This window comes from Drosophila miranda (genome assembly GCF_003369915.1).
Source record: "Drosophila miranda strain MSH22 chromosome Y unlocalized genomic scaffold, D.miranda_PacBio2.1 Contig_Y5_pilon, whole genome shotgun sequence".
NCBI classification, from domain to species: domain Eukaryota; kingdom Metazoa; phylum Arthropoda; class Insecta; order Diptera; family Drosophilidae; genus Drosophila; species Drosophila miranda.
Window position 1 is genome coordinate 657,828 of NW_022881647.1, and position 9,829 is coordinate 667,656.

At 44.4% G+C, this 9,829-nt stretch overlaps 6 protein-coding genes across 20 annotated transcripts; 2 read left to right on the forward strand and 4 right to left on the reverse strand.

Moving 5' to 3' along the window:
• The first annotated feature begins 213 nt into the window (after positions 1–213).
• On the forward strand, positions 214–4,238 carry LOC117194983. Its single transcript, XM_033399462.1, has 2 exons — positions 214–1,500; positions 3,930–4,238. Exons 1-2 carry the CDS (start codon positions 532–534, stop codon positions 4,203–4,205), a joined length of 1,245 nt encoding a protein of 414 aa, XP_033255353.1. The 5' UTR covers positions 214–531; the 3' UTR covers positions 4,206–4,238.
• LOC117194998 (actin-like protein 6B) lies at positions 1,765–2,383 on the reverse strand. Of its 6 annotated transcripts, none has more exons than XM_033399485.1 (2): positions 2,053–2,383; positions 1,765–1,998 (listed from the first exon to the last, which is right to left on the reverse strand). In XM_033399485.1, the coding sequence occupies exons 1-2, from the start codon at positions 2,255–2,257 to the stop codon at positions 1,838–1,840; spliced, it is 366 nt and encodes a 121-aa protein (XP_033255376.1). In that variant the 5' UTR covers positions 2,258–2,383; the 3' UTR covers positions 1,765–1,837. The 6 variants fall into 6 exon arrangements, with proteins under 6 accessions (XP_033255376.1, XP_033255377.1, XP_033255378.1 ...); XM_033399486.1 differs by having other exon boundaries at positions 1,775–2,011; positions 2,053–2,369; XM_033399487.1 differs by having other exon boundaries at positions 1,775–1,988; positions 2,053–2,367.
• LOC117195025 (actin-like protein 6B) lies at positions 2,924–4,799 on the reverse strand. Of its 6 annotated transcripts, none has more exons than XM_033399626.1 (2): positions 4,470–4,799; positions 2,924–3,187 (listed from the first exon to the last, which is right to left on the reverse strand). In XM_033399626.1, exons 1-2 carry the CDS (start codon positions 4,672–4,674, stop codon positions 3,099–3,101), a joined length of 294 nt encoding a protein of 97 aa, XP_033255517.1. In that variant the 5' UTR covers positions 4,675–4,799; the 3' UTR covers positions 2,924–3,098. The 6 variants fall into 6 exon arrangements, with proteins under 6 accessions (XP_033255517.1, XP_033255515.1, XP_033255514.1 ...); XM_033399624.1 differs by lacking the exon at positions 2,924–3,187 and adding an exon at positions 4,192–4,405; XM_033399623.1 differs by lacking the exon at positions 2,924–3,187 and adding an exon at positions 4,192–4,428.
• A 357-nt stretch (positions 4,800–5,156) lies between these two features.
• LOC117194979 lies at positions 5,157–9,067 on the forward strand. The gene is made up of 2 exons (XM_033399457.1): positions 5,157–6,346; positions 8,740–9,067. Exons 1-2 carry the CDS (start codon positions 5,378–5,380, stop codon positions 9,025–9,027), a joined length of 1,257 nt encoding a protein of 418 aa, XP_033255348.1. The 5' UTR covers positions 5,157–5,377; the 3' UTR covers positions 9,028–9,067.
• LOC117195048 (actin-like protein 6B) lies at positions 6,599–7,176 on the reverse strand. Of its 2 annotated transcripts, none has more exons than XM_033399698.1 (2): positions 6,877–7,176; positions 6,599–6,819 (listed from the first exon to the last, which is right to left on the reverse strand). In XM_033399698.1, the coding sequence occupies exons 1-2, from the start codon at positions 7,079–7,081 to the stop codon at positions 6,728–6,730; spliced, it is 297 nt and encodes a 98-aa protein (XP_033255589.1). In that variant the 5' UTR covers positions 7,082–7,176; the 3' UTR covers positions 6,599–6,727. The 2 variants fall into 2 exon arrangements, with proteins under 2 accessions (XP_033255589.1, XP_033255590.1); XM_033399699.1 differs by having other exon boundaries at positions 6,599–6,780; positions 6,877–7,175.
• LOC117195032 (actin-like protein 6B) lies at positions 7,760–9,620 on the reverse strand. Of its 4 annotated transcripts, none has more exons than XM_033399654.1 (2): positions 9,282–9,620; positions 7,760–7,997 (listed from the first exon to the last, which is right to left on the reverse strand). In XM_033399654.1, exons 1-2 carry the CDS (start codon positions 9,484–9,486, stop codon positions 7,909–7,911), a joined length of 294 nt encoding a protein of 97 aa, XP_033255545.1. In that variant the 5' UTR covers positions 9,487–9,620; the 3' UTR covers positions 7,760–7,908. The 4 variants fall into 4 exon arrangements, with proteins under 4 accessions (XP_033255545.1, XP_033255543.1, XP_033255546.1 ...); XM_033399652.1 differs by lacking the exon at positions 7,760–7,997 and adding an exon at positions 9,014–9,227 and having other exon boundaries at positions 9,282–9,614; XM_033399655.1 differs by lacking the exon at positions 7,760–7,997 and adding an exon at positions 9,014–9,185 and having other exon boundaries at positions 9,282–9,611.
• Between the last annotated feature and the right edge of the window lie 209 nt (positions 9,621–9,829).

Consider the following 9,829-nt stretch of genomic DNA (forward strand, 5'->3'; position numbering starts at 1 on the left):
GATGAAGAAGTGAACTTATCCCACTTAATCCCCCTGTTTTAAACAGGATAACAACTTGAGTTAAATCGCGAAAAATAATAATAATAATAGTTCTTATTGTAGATCCATCCCATCCTTCATCTTTACTTTACCATGAACTGCGCTAAATCATATTACTAGCTAAACAGGACCCTCAGCCCTGAATACACAATTTTATCCGATTGATATATCAATTATTTAATTTAAAAGTGATCGAAGATATGTGATCATGCGTCGTCGAGTCGATGTTTTATGACCATCTAGGTTTAAAATTAAAGTAAAGAACTTAGTTTGGAATTTTCGAAATAAAACGCCGATTAGTTCCGCTCATCGCAAAAATATACCGATTTAATTAAAATTCGCAAAAAAATATACAACATTTTTTCGCCAGTCGAAAAACTACCACCTACAAATATATTATCATAAAAAAACAGGTATCGATATATTCATATGTTTATAAAATTCGGGGACAACAAAAAATTTTGAAGATCAAATCCGTCGCGTCGCCGAATAATGGCTGATCCGAAAAACGAAATGGGTACCCAAGCTGGCACAGCAATGGACAGCGAAAGCGGTAGAGACTCCTCAGTCAGCCCAATGGAAATAAATATATCCAACACAAATTGCAATTCGATGATAGTTCTGAACGATTTACGTCTGCTGGAGCTGATTACCAAGTATATTTTTCTGTATAGTAAAGCAGCGCAGCCGGAACAGGACTCGGAATACGACGAGTGGGCCTGGAATCAGATTTCGAAGGAGTTTAATGCCAGCTACGAGAACTTGCCGCTGAGTGCCCCCTTCTCGGCAGACGAGCTGCAGTGGCGTTGGAACTTGCTGCTACCGACCATGGGCACCCTTTCGAAGGCGAAGGGACAAATTCCCTTTCAACTGTGGTCCCTTGTGACGGAGATCGAACGCTCGCTAAGTACAGAAAATTTGGAACCACCCAGGGACTTGAGTATGGCCCAGAACTTTCTACTCACTCAGCTGCCATTGGTGGAGGCCATGACGCTCAATGAGCGTCGGCGACTGGAAGTCGAGTTCCTCGATATCTTATTCCAACACGAAGTACCACTGGGTCCCGAAGAGCAGGCCACAGTCAAGACCGAATACGATGAATTCCTCAGATCTGTTCGGGTCAAGGAGCTGCCCATATCGGCTCTGGCACAACTCTCGCTTGATGGTCCTCAGTACAAACGAGTCCAACCAAAAATCGCACACACTTTTGCCATCCCAGGTCCCCGTCCCAAAACCAATCTGGCCATTAGCAGTGTGTCTGGTGGCCAGGATCTCATTAATGTCCCGACGGCGACTGTTTTCATACCGATTCAAGCTTTCACGAGCAATGTGGTTGGACCCATTAATCCCGCGCCGGACGTTTCGACACCGCTTGATATCAATGTGATTGGTGCCAAGAAGGAACCCGTTGAGTGCCCGCCGTCTGTTTCACCACCGCTGGACATTAAGACAGAGGTGGAGGTGGCCCTTGCGGCCATTGAGCTTGCCATTGAGATGGAAAATGTACGGGAAAATAACCCAGAAGAGGCACAAGAGAAATCACCGGAGAAAAACCGCACTCCCGTGGAGAAGCCCGATGATGCCACCCTAAATCCTAATCCGCGGTATATACCGATCAAGAGCGCCAAGTACTACACAAAGAAGCTACTCGTTCGGGTGAAACGCATTGATCAGGACGAGTATTTGCCGCTGTCCAGCATGGCAAAGCGCCCAAAGAAACGTAAATCCATGTACATCAAATGCACATAAGTTTATTTTAAAAAATACATTACTATAAATTACAACTTAAGGCTATTCTTTAATCCGAATTGGTTTTCATATTTCGTTTGCTTCGCATGCTCGATAAACTAGTAACTAAACAAACAAATATGCGGGAGCGGGAGCAGGAGCTGGAGCTGAACTGGAGGCTGCAGGCGGGATAACGAGGACGTAGTGGCGGACAAGGCCTCATGTGAAATCATGTGAAATGATACTGTTCAAAGAATTTTCAATTGTTGGCGTTGTTCTACTCACTGTTGGGCGTCACATTGTTGTCAGTTTTGGTATCTGGATCAAGATTCGTATCCGGAGTTGGGGATGCTCCAATGCCGACAACAGAGGGTATCTCAGCCTTCGGCGAATCCTCTTGCGCGTAGCCCACACGCAACGAATGGTGCCCTGGATCGAAAACTAAGGCTCCAATTTCGTCGCCGCCATATAGCATGTTGCCTCCATTCATCTTGGAGCGTCGGGACTACTTTTCAGCTTGATTTCTTGCAAAAGTTCTCGAAATGCCTGTCTTGTCTGTATTTATTTTTTGTGGCTTTTTTCACGACGCTTGCGTTAATGGCAATCGACCTATCGATAAAATATACTGTCTGAAATTCAGAAATATACCGTAATATACCGATGAAGAAGTGAACTTTTCCCACTTAATCCCCCTGTTTTAAACAGGATAACAACTTGAGTTAAATCGCGAAAAATAATAATAATAATAATAGTTCTTATTGTAGATCCATCCCATCCTTCATCTTTACTTTACCATGAACTGCGCTAAATCATATTACTAGCTAAACAGGACCCTCAGCCCTGAATACACAATTTTATCCGATTGATATATCAATTATTTAATTTAAAAGTGATCGAAGATATGTGATCATGCGTCGTCAAGTCGATGTTTTATGACCATCTAGGTTTAAAATTAAAGTAAAGAACTTAGTTTGGAATTTTCGAAATAAAACGCCGATTAGTTCCGCTCATCGCAAAAATATACCGATTTAATTAAAATTCGCAAAAAAATATACAACATTTTTTCGCCAGTCGAAAAACTACCACCTACAAATATATTATCATAAAAAAACAGGTATCGATATATTCATATGTTTATAAAATTCGGGGACAACAAAAAATTTTGAAGATCAAATCCGTCGCGTCGCCGAATAATGGCTGATCCGAAAAACGAAATGGGTACCGAAGCTGGCACAGCAATGGACAGCGAAAGCGGTAGAGACTCCTCAGTCAGCCCAATGGAAATAAATATATCCAACACAAATTGCAATTCGATGATAGTTCTGAACGATTTACGTCTGCTGGAGCTGATAACCAAGTATCCTTTTCTGTATAGTAAAGCAGCGCAGCCGGAACAGGACTCGGAATACGACGAGTGGGCCTGGAATCAGATTTCGAAGGAGTTTAATGCCAGCTACGAGAACTTGCCGCTGAGTGCCCCCTTCTCGCCAGACGAGCTGCAGTGGCGTTGGATCTTGCTGCTACCGACCATGGGCACCCTTTCGAAGGCGAAGGGACAAATTCCCTTTCAACTGTGGTCCCTTGTGACGGAGATCGAACGCTCGCTAAGTACAGAAAATTTGGAACCACCCAGGGACTTGAGTATGGCCCAGAACTTTCTACTCACTCAGCTGCCATTGGTGGAGGCCATGACGCTCAATGAGCGTCGGCGACTGGAAGTCGAGTTCCTCGATATCTTATTCCAACACGAAGTACCACTGGGTCCCGAAGAGCAGGCCACAGTCAAGACCGAATACGATGAATTCCTCAGATCTGTTCGGGTCAATGAGCTGCCCATATCGGCTCTGGCACAACTCTCGCTTGATGGTCCTCAGTACAAACGAGTCCAACCAAAAATCGCACACACTTTTGCCATCCCAGGTCCCCGTCCCAAAACCAATCTGGCCATTAGCAGTGTGTCTGGTGGCCAGGATCTCATTAATGTCCCGACGGCGACTGTTTTCATACCGATTCAAGCTTTCACGAGCAATGTGGTTGGACCCATTAATCCCGCGCCGGACGTTTCGACACCGCTTGATATCAATGTGATTGGTGCCAAGAAGGAACCCGTTGAGTGCCCGCCGTCTGTTTCACCACCGCTGGACATTAAGACAGAGGTGGAGGTGGCCCTTGCGGCAATTGAGATGGAAAATGTACGGGAAAATAACCCAGAAGAGGCACAAGAGAAATCACCGGAGAAAAACCGCACTCCCGTGGAGAAGCCCGATGATGCCACTCTAAATCCTAATCCGCGGTATATACCGATCAAGAGCGCCAAGTACTACACAAAGAAGCTACTCGTTCGGGTGAAGCGCATTGATCAGGACGAGTATTTGCCGCTGTCCAGCATGGCAAAGCGCCCAAAGAAACGTGAATCCATGTACATCAAATGCACATAAGTTTATTTTAAAAAATACATTACTATAAATTACAACTTAAGGCTATTCTTTAATCCGAATTGGTTTTCATATTTCGTTTGCTTCGCATGCTCGATAAACTAGTAACTAAACAAACAAATATGCGGGAGCGGGAGCAGGAGCTGGAGCTGAACTGGAGGCTGCAGGCGGGATAACGAGGACGTAGTGGCGGACAAGGCCTCATGTGAAATCATGTGAAATGATACTGTTCAAAGAATTTTCAATTGTTGGCGTTGTTCTACTCACTGTTGGGCGTCACATTGTTGTCAGTTTTGGTATCTGGATCAAGATTCGTATCCGGAGTTGGGGATGCTCCAATGCCGACAACAGAGGGTATCTCAGCCTTCGGCGAATCCTCTTGCGCGTAGCCCACACGCAACGAATGGTGCCCTGGATCGAAAACTAAGGCTCCAATTTCGTCGCCGCCATATAGCATGTTGCCTCCATTCATCTTGGAGCGTCGGGACTACTTTTCAGCTTGATTTCTTGCAAAAGTTCTCGAAATGCCTGTCTTGTCTGTATTTATTTTTTGTGGCTTTTTTCACGACGCTTGCGTTAATGGCAATCGACCTATCGATAAAATATACTGTCTGAAATTCAGAAATATACCGTAATATACCGATGAAGAAGTGAACTTTTCCCACTTAATCCCCCTGTTTTAAACAGGATAACAACTTGAGTTAAATCGCGAAAAATAATAATAATAATAATAGTTCTTATTGTAGATCCATCCCATCCTTCATCTTTACTTTACCATGAACTGCGCTAAATCATATTACTAGCTAAACAGGACCCTCAGCCCTGAATACACAATTTTATCCGATTGATATATCAATTATTTAATTTAAAAGTGATCGAAGATATGTGATCATGCGTCGTCAAGTCGATGTTTTATGACCATCTAGGTTTAAAATTAAAGTAAAGAACTTAGTTTGGAATTTTCGAAATAAAACGCCGATTAGTTCCGCTCATCGCAAAAATATACCGATTTAATTAAAATTCGCAAAAAAATATACAACATTTTTTCGCCAGTCGAAAAACTACCACCTACAAATATATTATCATAAAAAAACAGGTATCGATATATTCATATGTTTATAAAATTCGGGGACAACAAAAAATTTTGAAGATCAAATCCGTCGCGTCGCCGAATAATGGCTGATCCGAAAAACGAAATGGGTACCGAAGCTGGCACAGCAATGGACAGCGAAAGCGGTAGAGACTCCTCAGTCAGCCCAATGGAAATAAATATATCCAACACAAATTGCAATTCGATGATAGTTCTGAACGATTTACGTCTGCTGGAGCTGATAACCAAGTATCCTTTTCTGTATAGTAAAGCAGCGCAGCCGGAACAGGACTCGGAATACGACGAGTGGGCCTGGAATCAGATTTCGAAGGAGTTTAATGCCAGCTACGAGAACTTGCCGCTGAGTGCCCCCTTCTCGCCAGACGAGCTGCAGTGGCGTTGGATCTTGCTGCTACCGACCATGGGCACCCTTTCGAAGGCGAAGGGACAAATTCCCTTTCAACTGTGGTCCCTTGTGACGGAGATCGAACGCTCGCTAAGTACAGAAAATTTGGAACCACCCAGGGACTTGAGTATGGCCCAGAACTTTCTACTCACTCAGCTGCCATTGGTGGAGGCCATGACGCTCAATGAGCGTCGGCGACTGGAAGTCGAGTTCCTCGATATCTTATTCCAACACGAAGTACCACTGGGTCCCGAAGAGCAGGCCACAGTCAAGACCGAATACGATGAATTCCTCAGATCTGTTCGGGTCAATGAGCTGCCCATATCGGCTCTGGCACAACTCTCGCTTGATGGTCCTCAGTACAAACGAGTCCAACCAAAAATCGCACACACTTTTGCCATCCCAGGTCCCCGTCCCAAAACCAATCTGGCCATTAGCAGTGTGTCTGGTGGCCAGGATCTCATTAATGTCCCGACGGCGACTGTTTTCATACCGATTCAAGCTTTCACGAGCAATGTGGTTGGACCCATTAATCCCGCGCCGGACGTTTCGACACCGCTTGATATCAATGTGATTGGTGCCAAGAAGGAACCCGTTGAGTGCCCGCCGTCTGTTTCACCACCGCTGGACATTAAGACAGAGGTGGAGGTGGCCCTTGCGGCAATTGAGATGGAAAATGTACGGGAAAATAACCCAGAAGAGGCACAAGAGAAATCACCGGAGAAAAACCGCACTCCCGTGGAGAAGCCCGATGATGCCACTCTAAATCCTAATCCGCGGTATATACCGATCAAGAGCGCCAAGTACTACACAAAGAAGCTACTCGTTCGGGTGAAGCGCATTGATCAGGACGAGTATTTGCCGCTGTCCAGCATGGCAAAGCGCCCAAAGAAACGTGAATCCATGTACATCAAATGCACATAAGTTTATTTTAAAAAATACATTACTATAAATTACAACTTAAGGCTATTCTTTAATCCAAATTGGTTTTCATATTTCGTTTGCTTCGCATGCTCGATAAACTAGTAACTAAACAAACAAATATGCGGGAGCGGGAGTAGGAGCTGGAGCTGAACTGGAGGCTGCAGGCGGGATAACGAGGACGTAGTGGCGGACAAGGCATAATGTGAAATGATACTGTTCAAAAAATTTTCAATTGTTGGCGTTGTTCTACTCACTGTTGGGCGTCACATTGTTGTCAGTTTTGGTATCTGGATCAAGATTCGTATCCGGAGTTTGGGATGCTCCAATGCCGACAACAGAGGGTATCTCAGCCTTCGGCGAATCCTCTTGCGCGTAGCCCACACGCAACGAATGGTGCCCTGGATCGAAAACTAAGGCTCCAATTTCGTCGCCGACATATAGCATGTTGCCTCCATTCATCTTGGAGCGTCGGGACTACTTTTCAGCTTGATTTCTTGCAAAAGTTTTCGAAATGCCTGTCTTGTCTGCATTTATTTTTGTGGCTTTTTTCACGACGCTTGCGTTAATGGCAATCGGCCTATCGATAAAATATACTGTCTGAAATTCAGAAATATACCGATGAAGAAGTGAACTTATCCCACTTAATCCCCATGTTTTAAACAGGATAACAACTTGAGTTAAATCGCGAAAAATAATAATAATAATAGTTCTTATTGTAGATCCATCCCATCCTTCATCTTTACTTTACCATGAACGGCGCTAAATCATATTACTAGCTAAACAGGACTCTCAGCCCTGAATACACAATTTTATCCGATAGATATATCAATTATTTAATTTAAAAGTGATCGAAGATATGTGATCATGCGTCGTCGAGTCGATGTTTTATGACCATCTAGGTTTAAAATTAAAGTAAAGAACTTAGTTTGGAATTTTCGAAATAAAACGCCGATTAGTTCCGCTCATCGCAAAAATATACCGATTTAATTAAAATTCGCAAAAAAATATACAACATTTTTTCGCCAGTCGAAAAACTACCACCTACAAATATATTATCATAAAAAAACAGGTATCGATATATTCATATGTTTATAAAATTCGGGGACAACAAAAAATTTTGAAGATCAAATGCGTCGCGTCGCCGAATAATGGCTGATCCGAAAAACGAAATGGGTACCGAAGCTGGCACAGCAATGGACAGCGAAAGCGGTAGAGACTCCTCAGTCAGCCCAATGGAAATAAATATATCCAACACAAATTGCAATTCGATGATAGTTCTGAACGATTTACGTCTGCTGGAGCTGATAACCAAGTATCCTTTTCTGTATAGTAAAGCAGCGCAGCCGGAACAGGACTCGGAATACGACGAGTGGGCCTGGAATCAGATTTCGAAGGAGTTTAATGCCAGCTACGAGAACTTGCCGCTGAGTGCCCCCTTCTCGCCAGACGAGCTGCAGTGGCGTTGGATCTTGCTGCTACCGACCATGGGCACCCTTTCGAAGGCGAAGGGACAAATTCCCTTTCAACTGTGGTCCCTTGTGACGGAGATCGAACGCTCGCTAAGTACAGAAAATTTGGAACCACCCAGGGACTTGAGTATGGCCCAGAACTTTCTACTCACTCAGCTGCCATTGGTGGAGGCCATGACGCTCAATGAGCGTCGGCGACTGGAAGTCGAGTTCCTCGATATCTTATTCCAACACGAAGTACCACTGGGTCCCGAAGAGCAGGCCACAGTCAAGACCGAATACGATGAATTCCTCAGATCTGTTCGGGTCAAGGAGCTGCCCATATCGGCTCTGGCACAACTCTCGCTTGATGGTCCTCAGTACAAACGAGTCCAACCAAAAATCGCACACACTTTTGCCATCCCAGGTCCCCGTCCCAAAACCAATCTGGCCATTAGCAGTGTGTCTGGTGGCCAGGATCTCATTAATGTCCCGACGGCGACTGTTTTCATACCGATTCAAGCTTTCACGAGCAATGTGGTTGGACCCATTAATCCCGCGCCGGACGTTTCGACACCGCTTGATATCAATGTGATTGGTGCCAAGAAGGAACCCGTTGAGTGCCCGCCGTCTGTTTCACCACCGCTGGACATTAAGACAGAGGTGGAGGTGGCCCTTGCGGCCATTGAGCTTGCCATTGAGATGGAAAATGTACGGGAAAATAACCCAGAAGAGGCACAAGAGAAATCACCGGAGAAAAACCGCACTCCCGTGGAGAAGCCCGATGATGCCACCCTAAATCCTAATCCGCGGTATATACCGATCAAGAGCGCCAAGTACTACACAAAGAAGCTACTCGTTCGGGTGAAACGCATTGATCAGGACGAGTATTTGCCGCTGTCCAGCATGGCAAAGCGCCCAAAGAAACGTAAATCCATGTACATCAAATGCACATAAGTTTATTTTAAAAAATACATTACTATAAATTACAACTTAAGGCTATTCTTTAATCCGAATTGGTTTTCATATTTCGTTTGCTTCGCATGCTCGATAAACTAGTAACTAAACAAACAAATATGCGGGAGCGGGAGTAGGAGCTGGAGCTGAACTGGAGGCTGCAGGCGGGATAACGAGGACGTAGTGGCGGACAAGGCCTCATGTGAAATGATACTGTTCAAAAAATTTTCAATTGTTGGCGTTGTTCTACTCACTGTTGGGCGTCACATTGTTGTCAGTTTTGGTATCTGGATCAAGATTCGTATCCGGAGTTGGGGATGCTCCAATGCCGACAACAGAGGGTATCTCAGCCTTCGGCGAATCCTCTTGCGCGTAGCTTACACGGAACGAATGGTGCCCTGGATCGAAAACTAAGGCTCCAATTTCGTCGCCGCCATATAGCATGTTGCCTCCATTCATCTTGGAGCGTCGGGACTACTTTTCAGCTTGATTTCTTGCAAAAGTTCTCGAAATGCCTGTCTTGTCTGTATTTATTTTTTGTGGCTTTTTTCACGACGCTTGCGTTAATGGCAATCGACCTATCGATAAAATATACTGTCTGAAATTCAGAAATATACCGATGAAGAAGTGAACTTATCCCACTTAATCCCCCTGTTTTAAACAGGATAACAACTTGAGTTAAATCGCGAAAAATAATAATAATAATAGTTCTTATTGTAGATCCATCCCATCCTTCATCTTTACTTTACCATGAACTGCGCTAAATCATATTACTAGCTAAACAGGACCCTCAGCCCTGAAT

Excerpts from the sequence above, each read along its gene's own strand:
- LOC117194983 (XM_033399462.1), top strand. The coding sequence starts at position 532 with ATGGCTGATCCGAAAAACGAAATGGGTACCCAAGCTGGCACAGCAATG. Across the intron at positions 1,501-3,929 it reads ACATTAAGACAGAGGTGGAG|GTGGCCCTTGCGGCAATTGA; the intron begins GTGGCCCTTGCG and ends ACAGAGGTGGAG.
- LOC117194998 (XM_033399485.1), bottom strand. The coding sequence starts at position 2,257 with ATGAATGGAGGCAACATGCTATATGGCGGCGACGAAATTGGAGCCTTA. Across the intron at positions 1,999-2,052 it reads CAACAATGTGACGCCCAACA|GATTTCACATGAGGCCTTGT; the intron begins GTGAGTAGAACA and ends ATCATTTCACAT.
- LOC117195025 (XM_033399623.1), bottom strand. The coding sequence starts at position 4,674 with ATGAATGGAGGCAACATGCTATATGGCGGCGACGAAATTGGAGCCTTA. Across the intron at positions 4,429-4,469 it reads CAACAATGTGACGCCCAACA|TATCATTTCACATGATTTCA; the intron begins GTGAGTAGAACA and ends TTCTTTGAACAG.
- LOC117194979 (XM_033399457.1), top strand. The coding sequence starts at position 5,378 with ATGGCTGATCCGAAAAACGAAATGGGTACCGAAGCTGGCACAGCAATG. Across the intron at positions 6,347-8,739 it reads ACATTAAGACAGAGGTGGAG|GTGGCCCTTGCGGCCATTGA; the intron begins GTGGCCCTTGCG and ends ACAGAGGTGGAG.
- LOC117195048 (XM_033399698.1), bottom strand. The coding sequence starts at position 7,081 with ATGAATGGAGGCAACATGCTATATGTCGGCGACGAAATTGGAGCCTTA. Across the intron at positions 6,820-6,876 it reads CAACAATGTGACGCCCAACA|GCCTTGTCCGCCACTACGTC; the intron begins GTGAGTAGAACA and ends ATTTCACATTAT.
- LOC117195032 (XM_033399652.1), bottom strand. The coding sequence starts at position 9,486 with ATGAATGGAGGCAACATGCTATATGGCGGCGACGAAATTGGAGCCTTA. Across the intron at positions 9,228-9,281 it reads CAACAATGTGACGCCCAACA|GAGGCCTTGTCCGCCACTAC; the intron begins GTGAGTAGAACA and ends ATCATTTCACAT.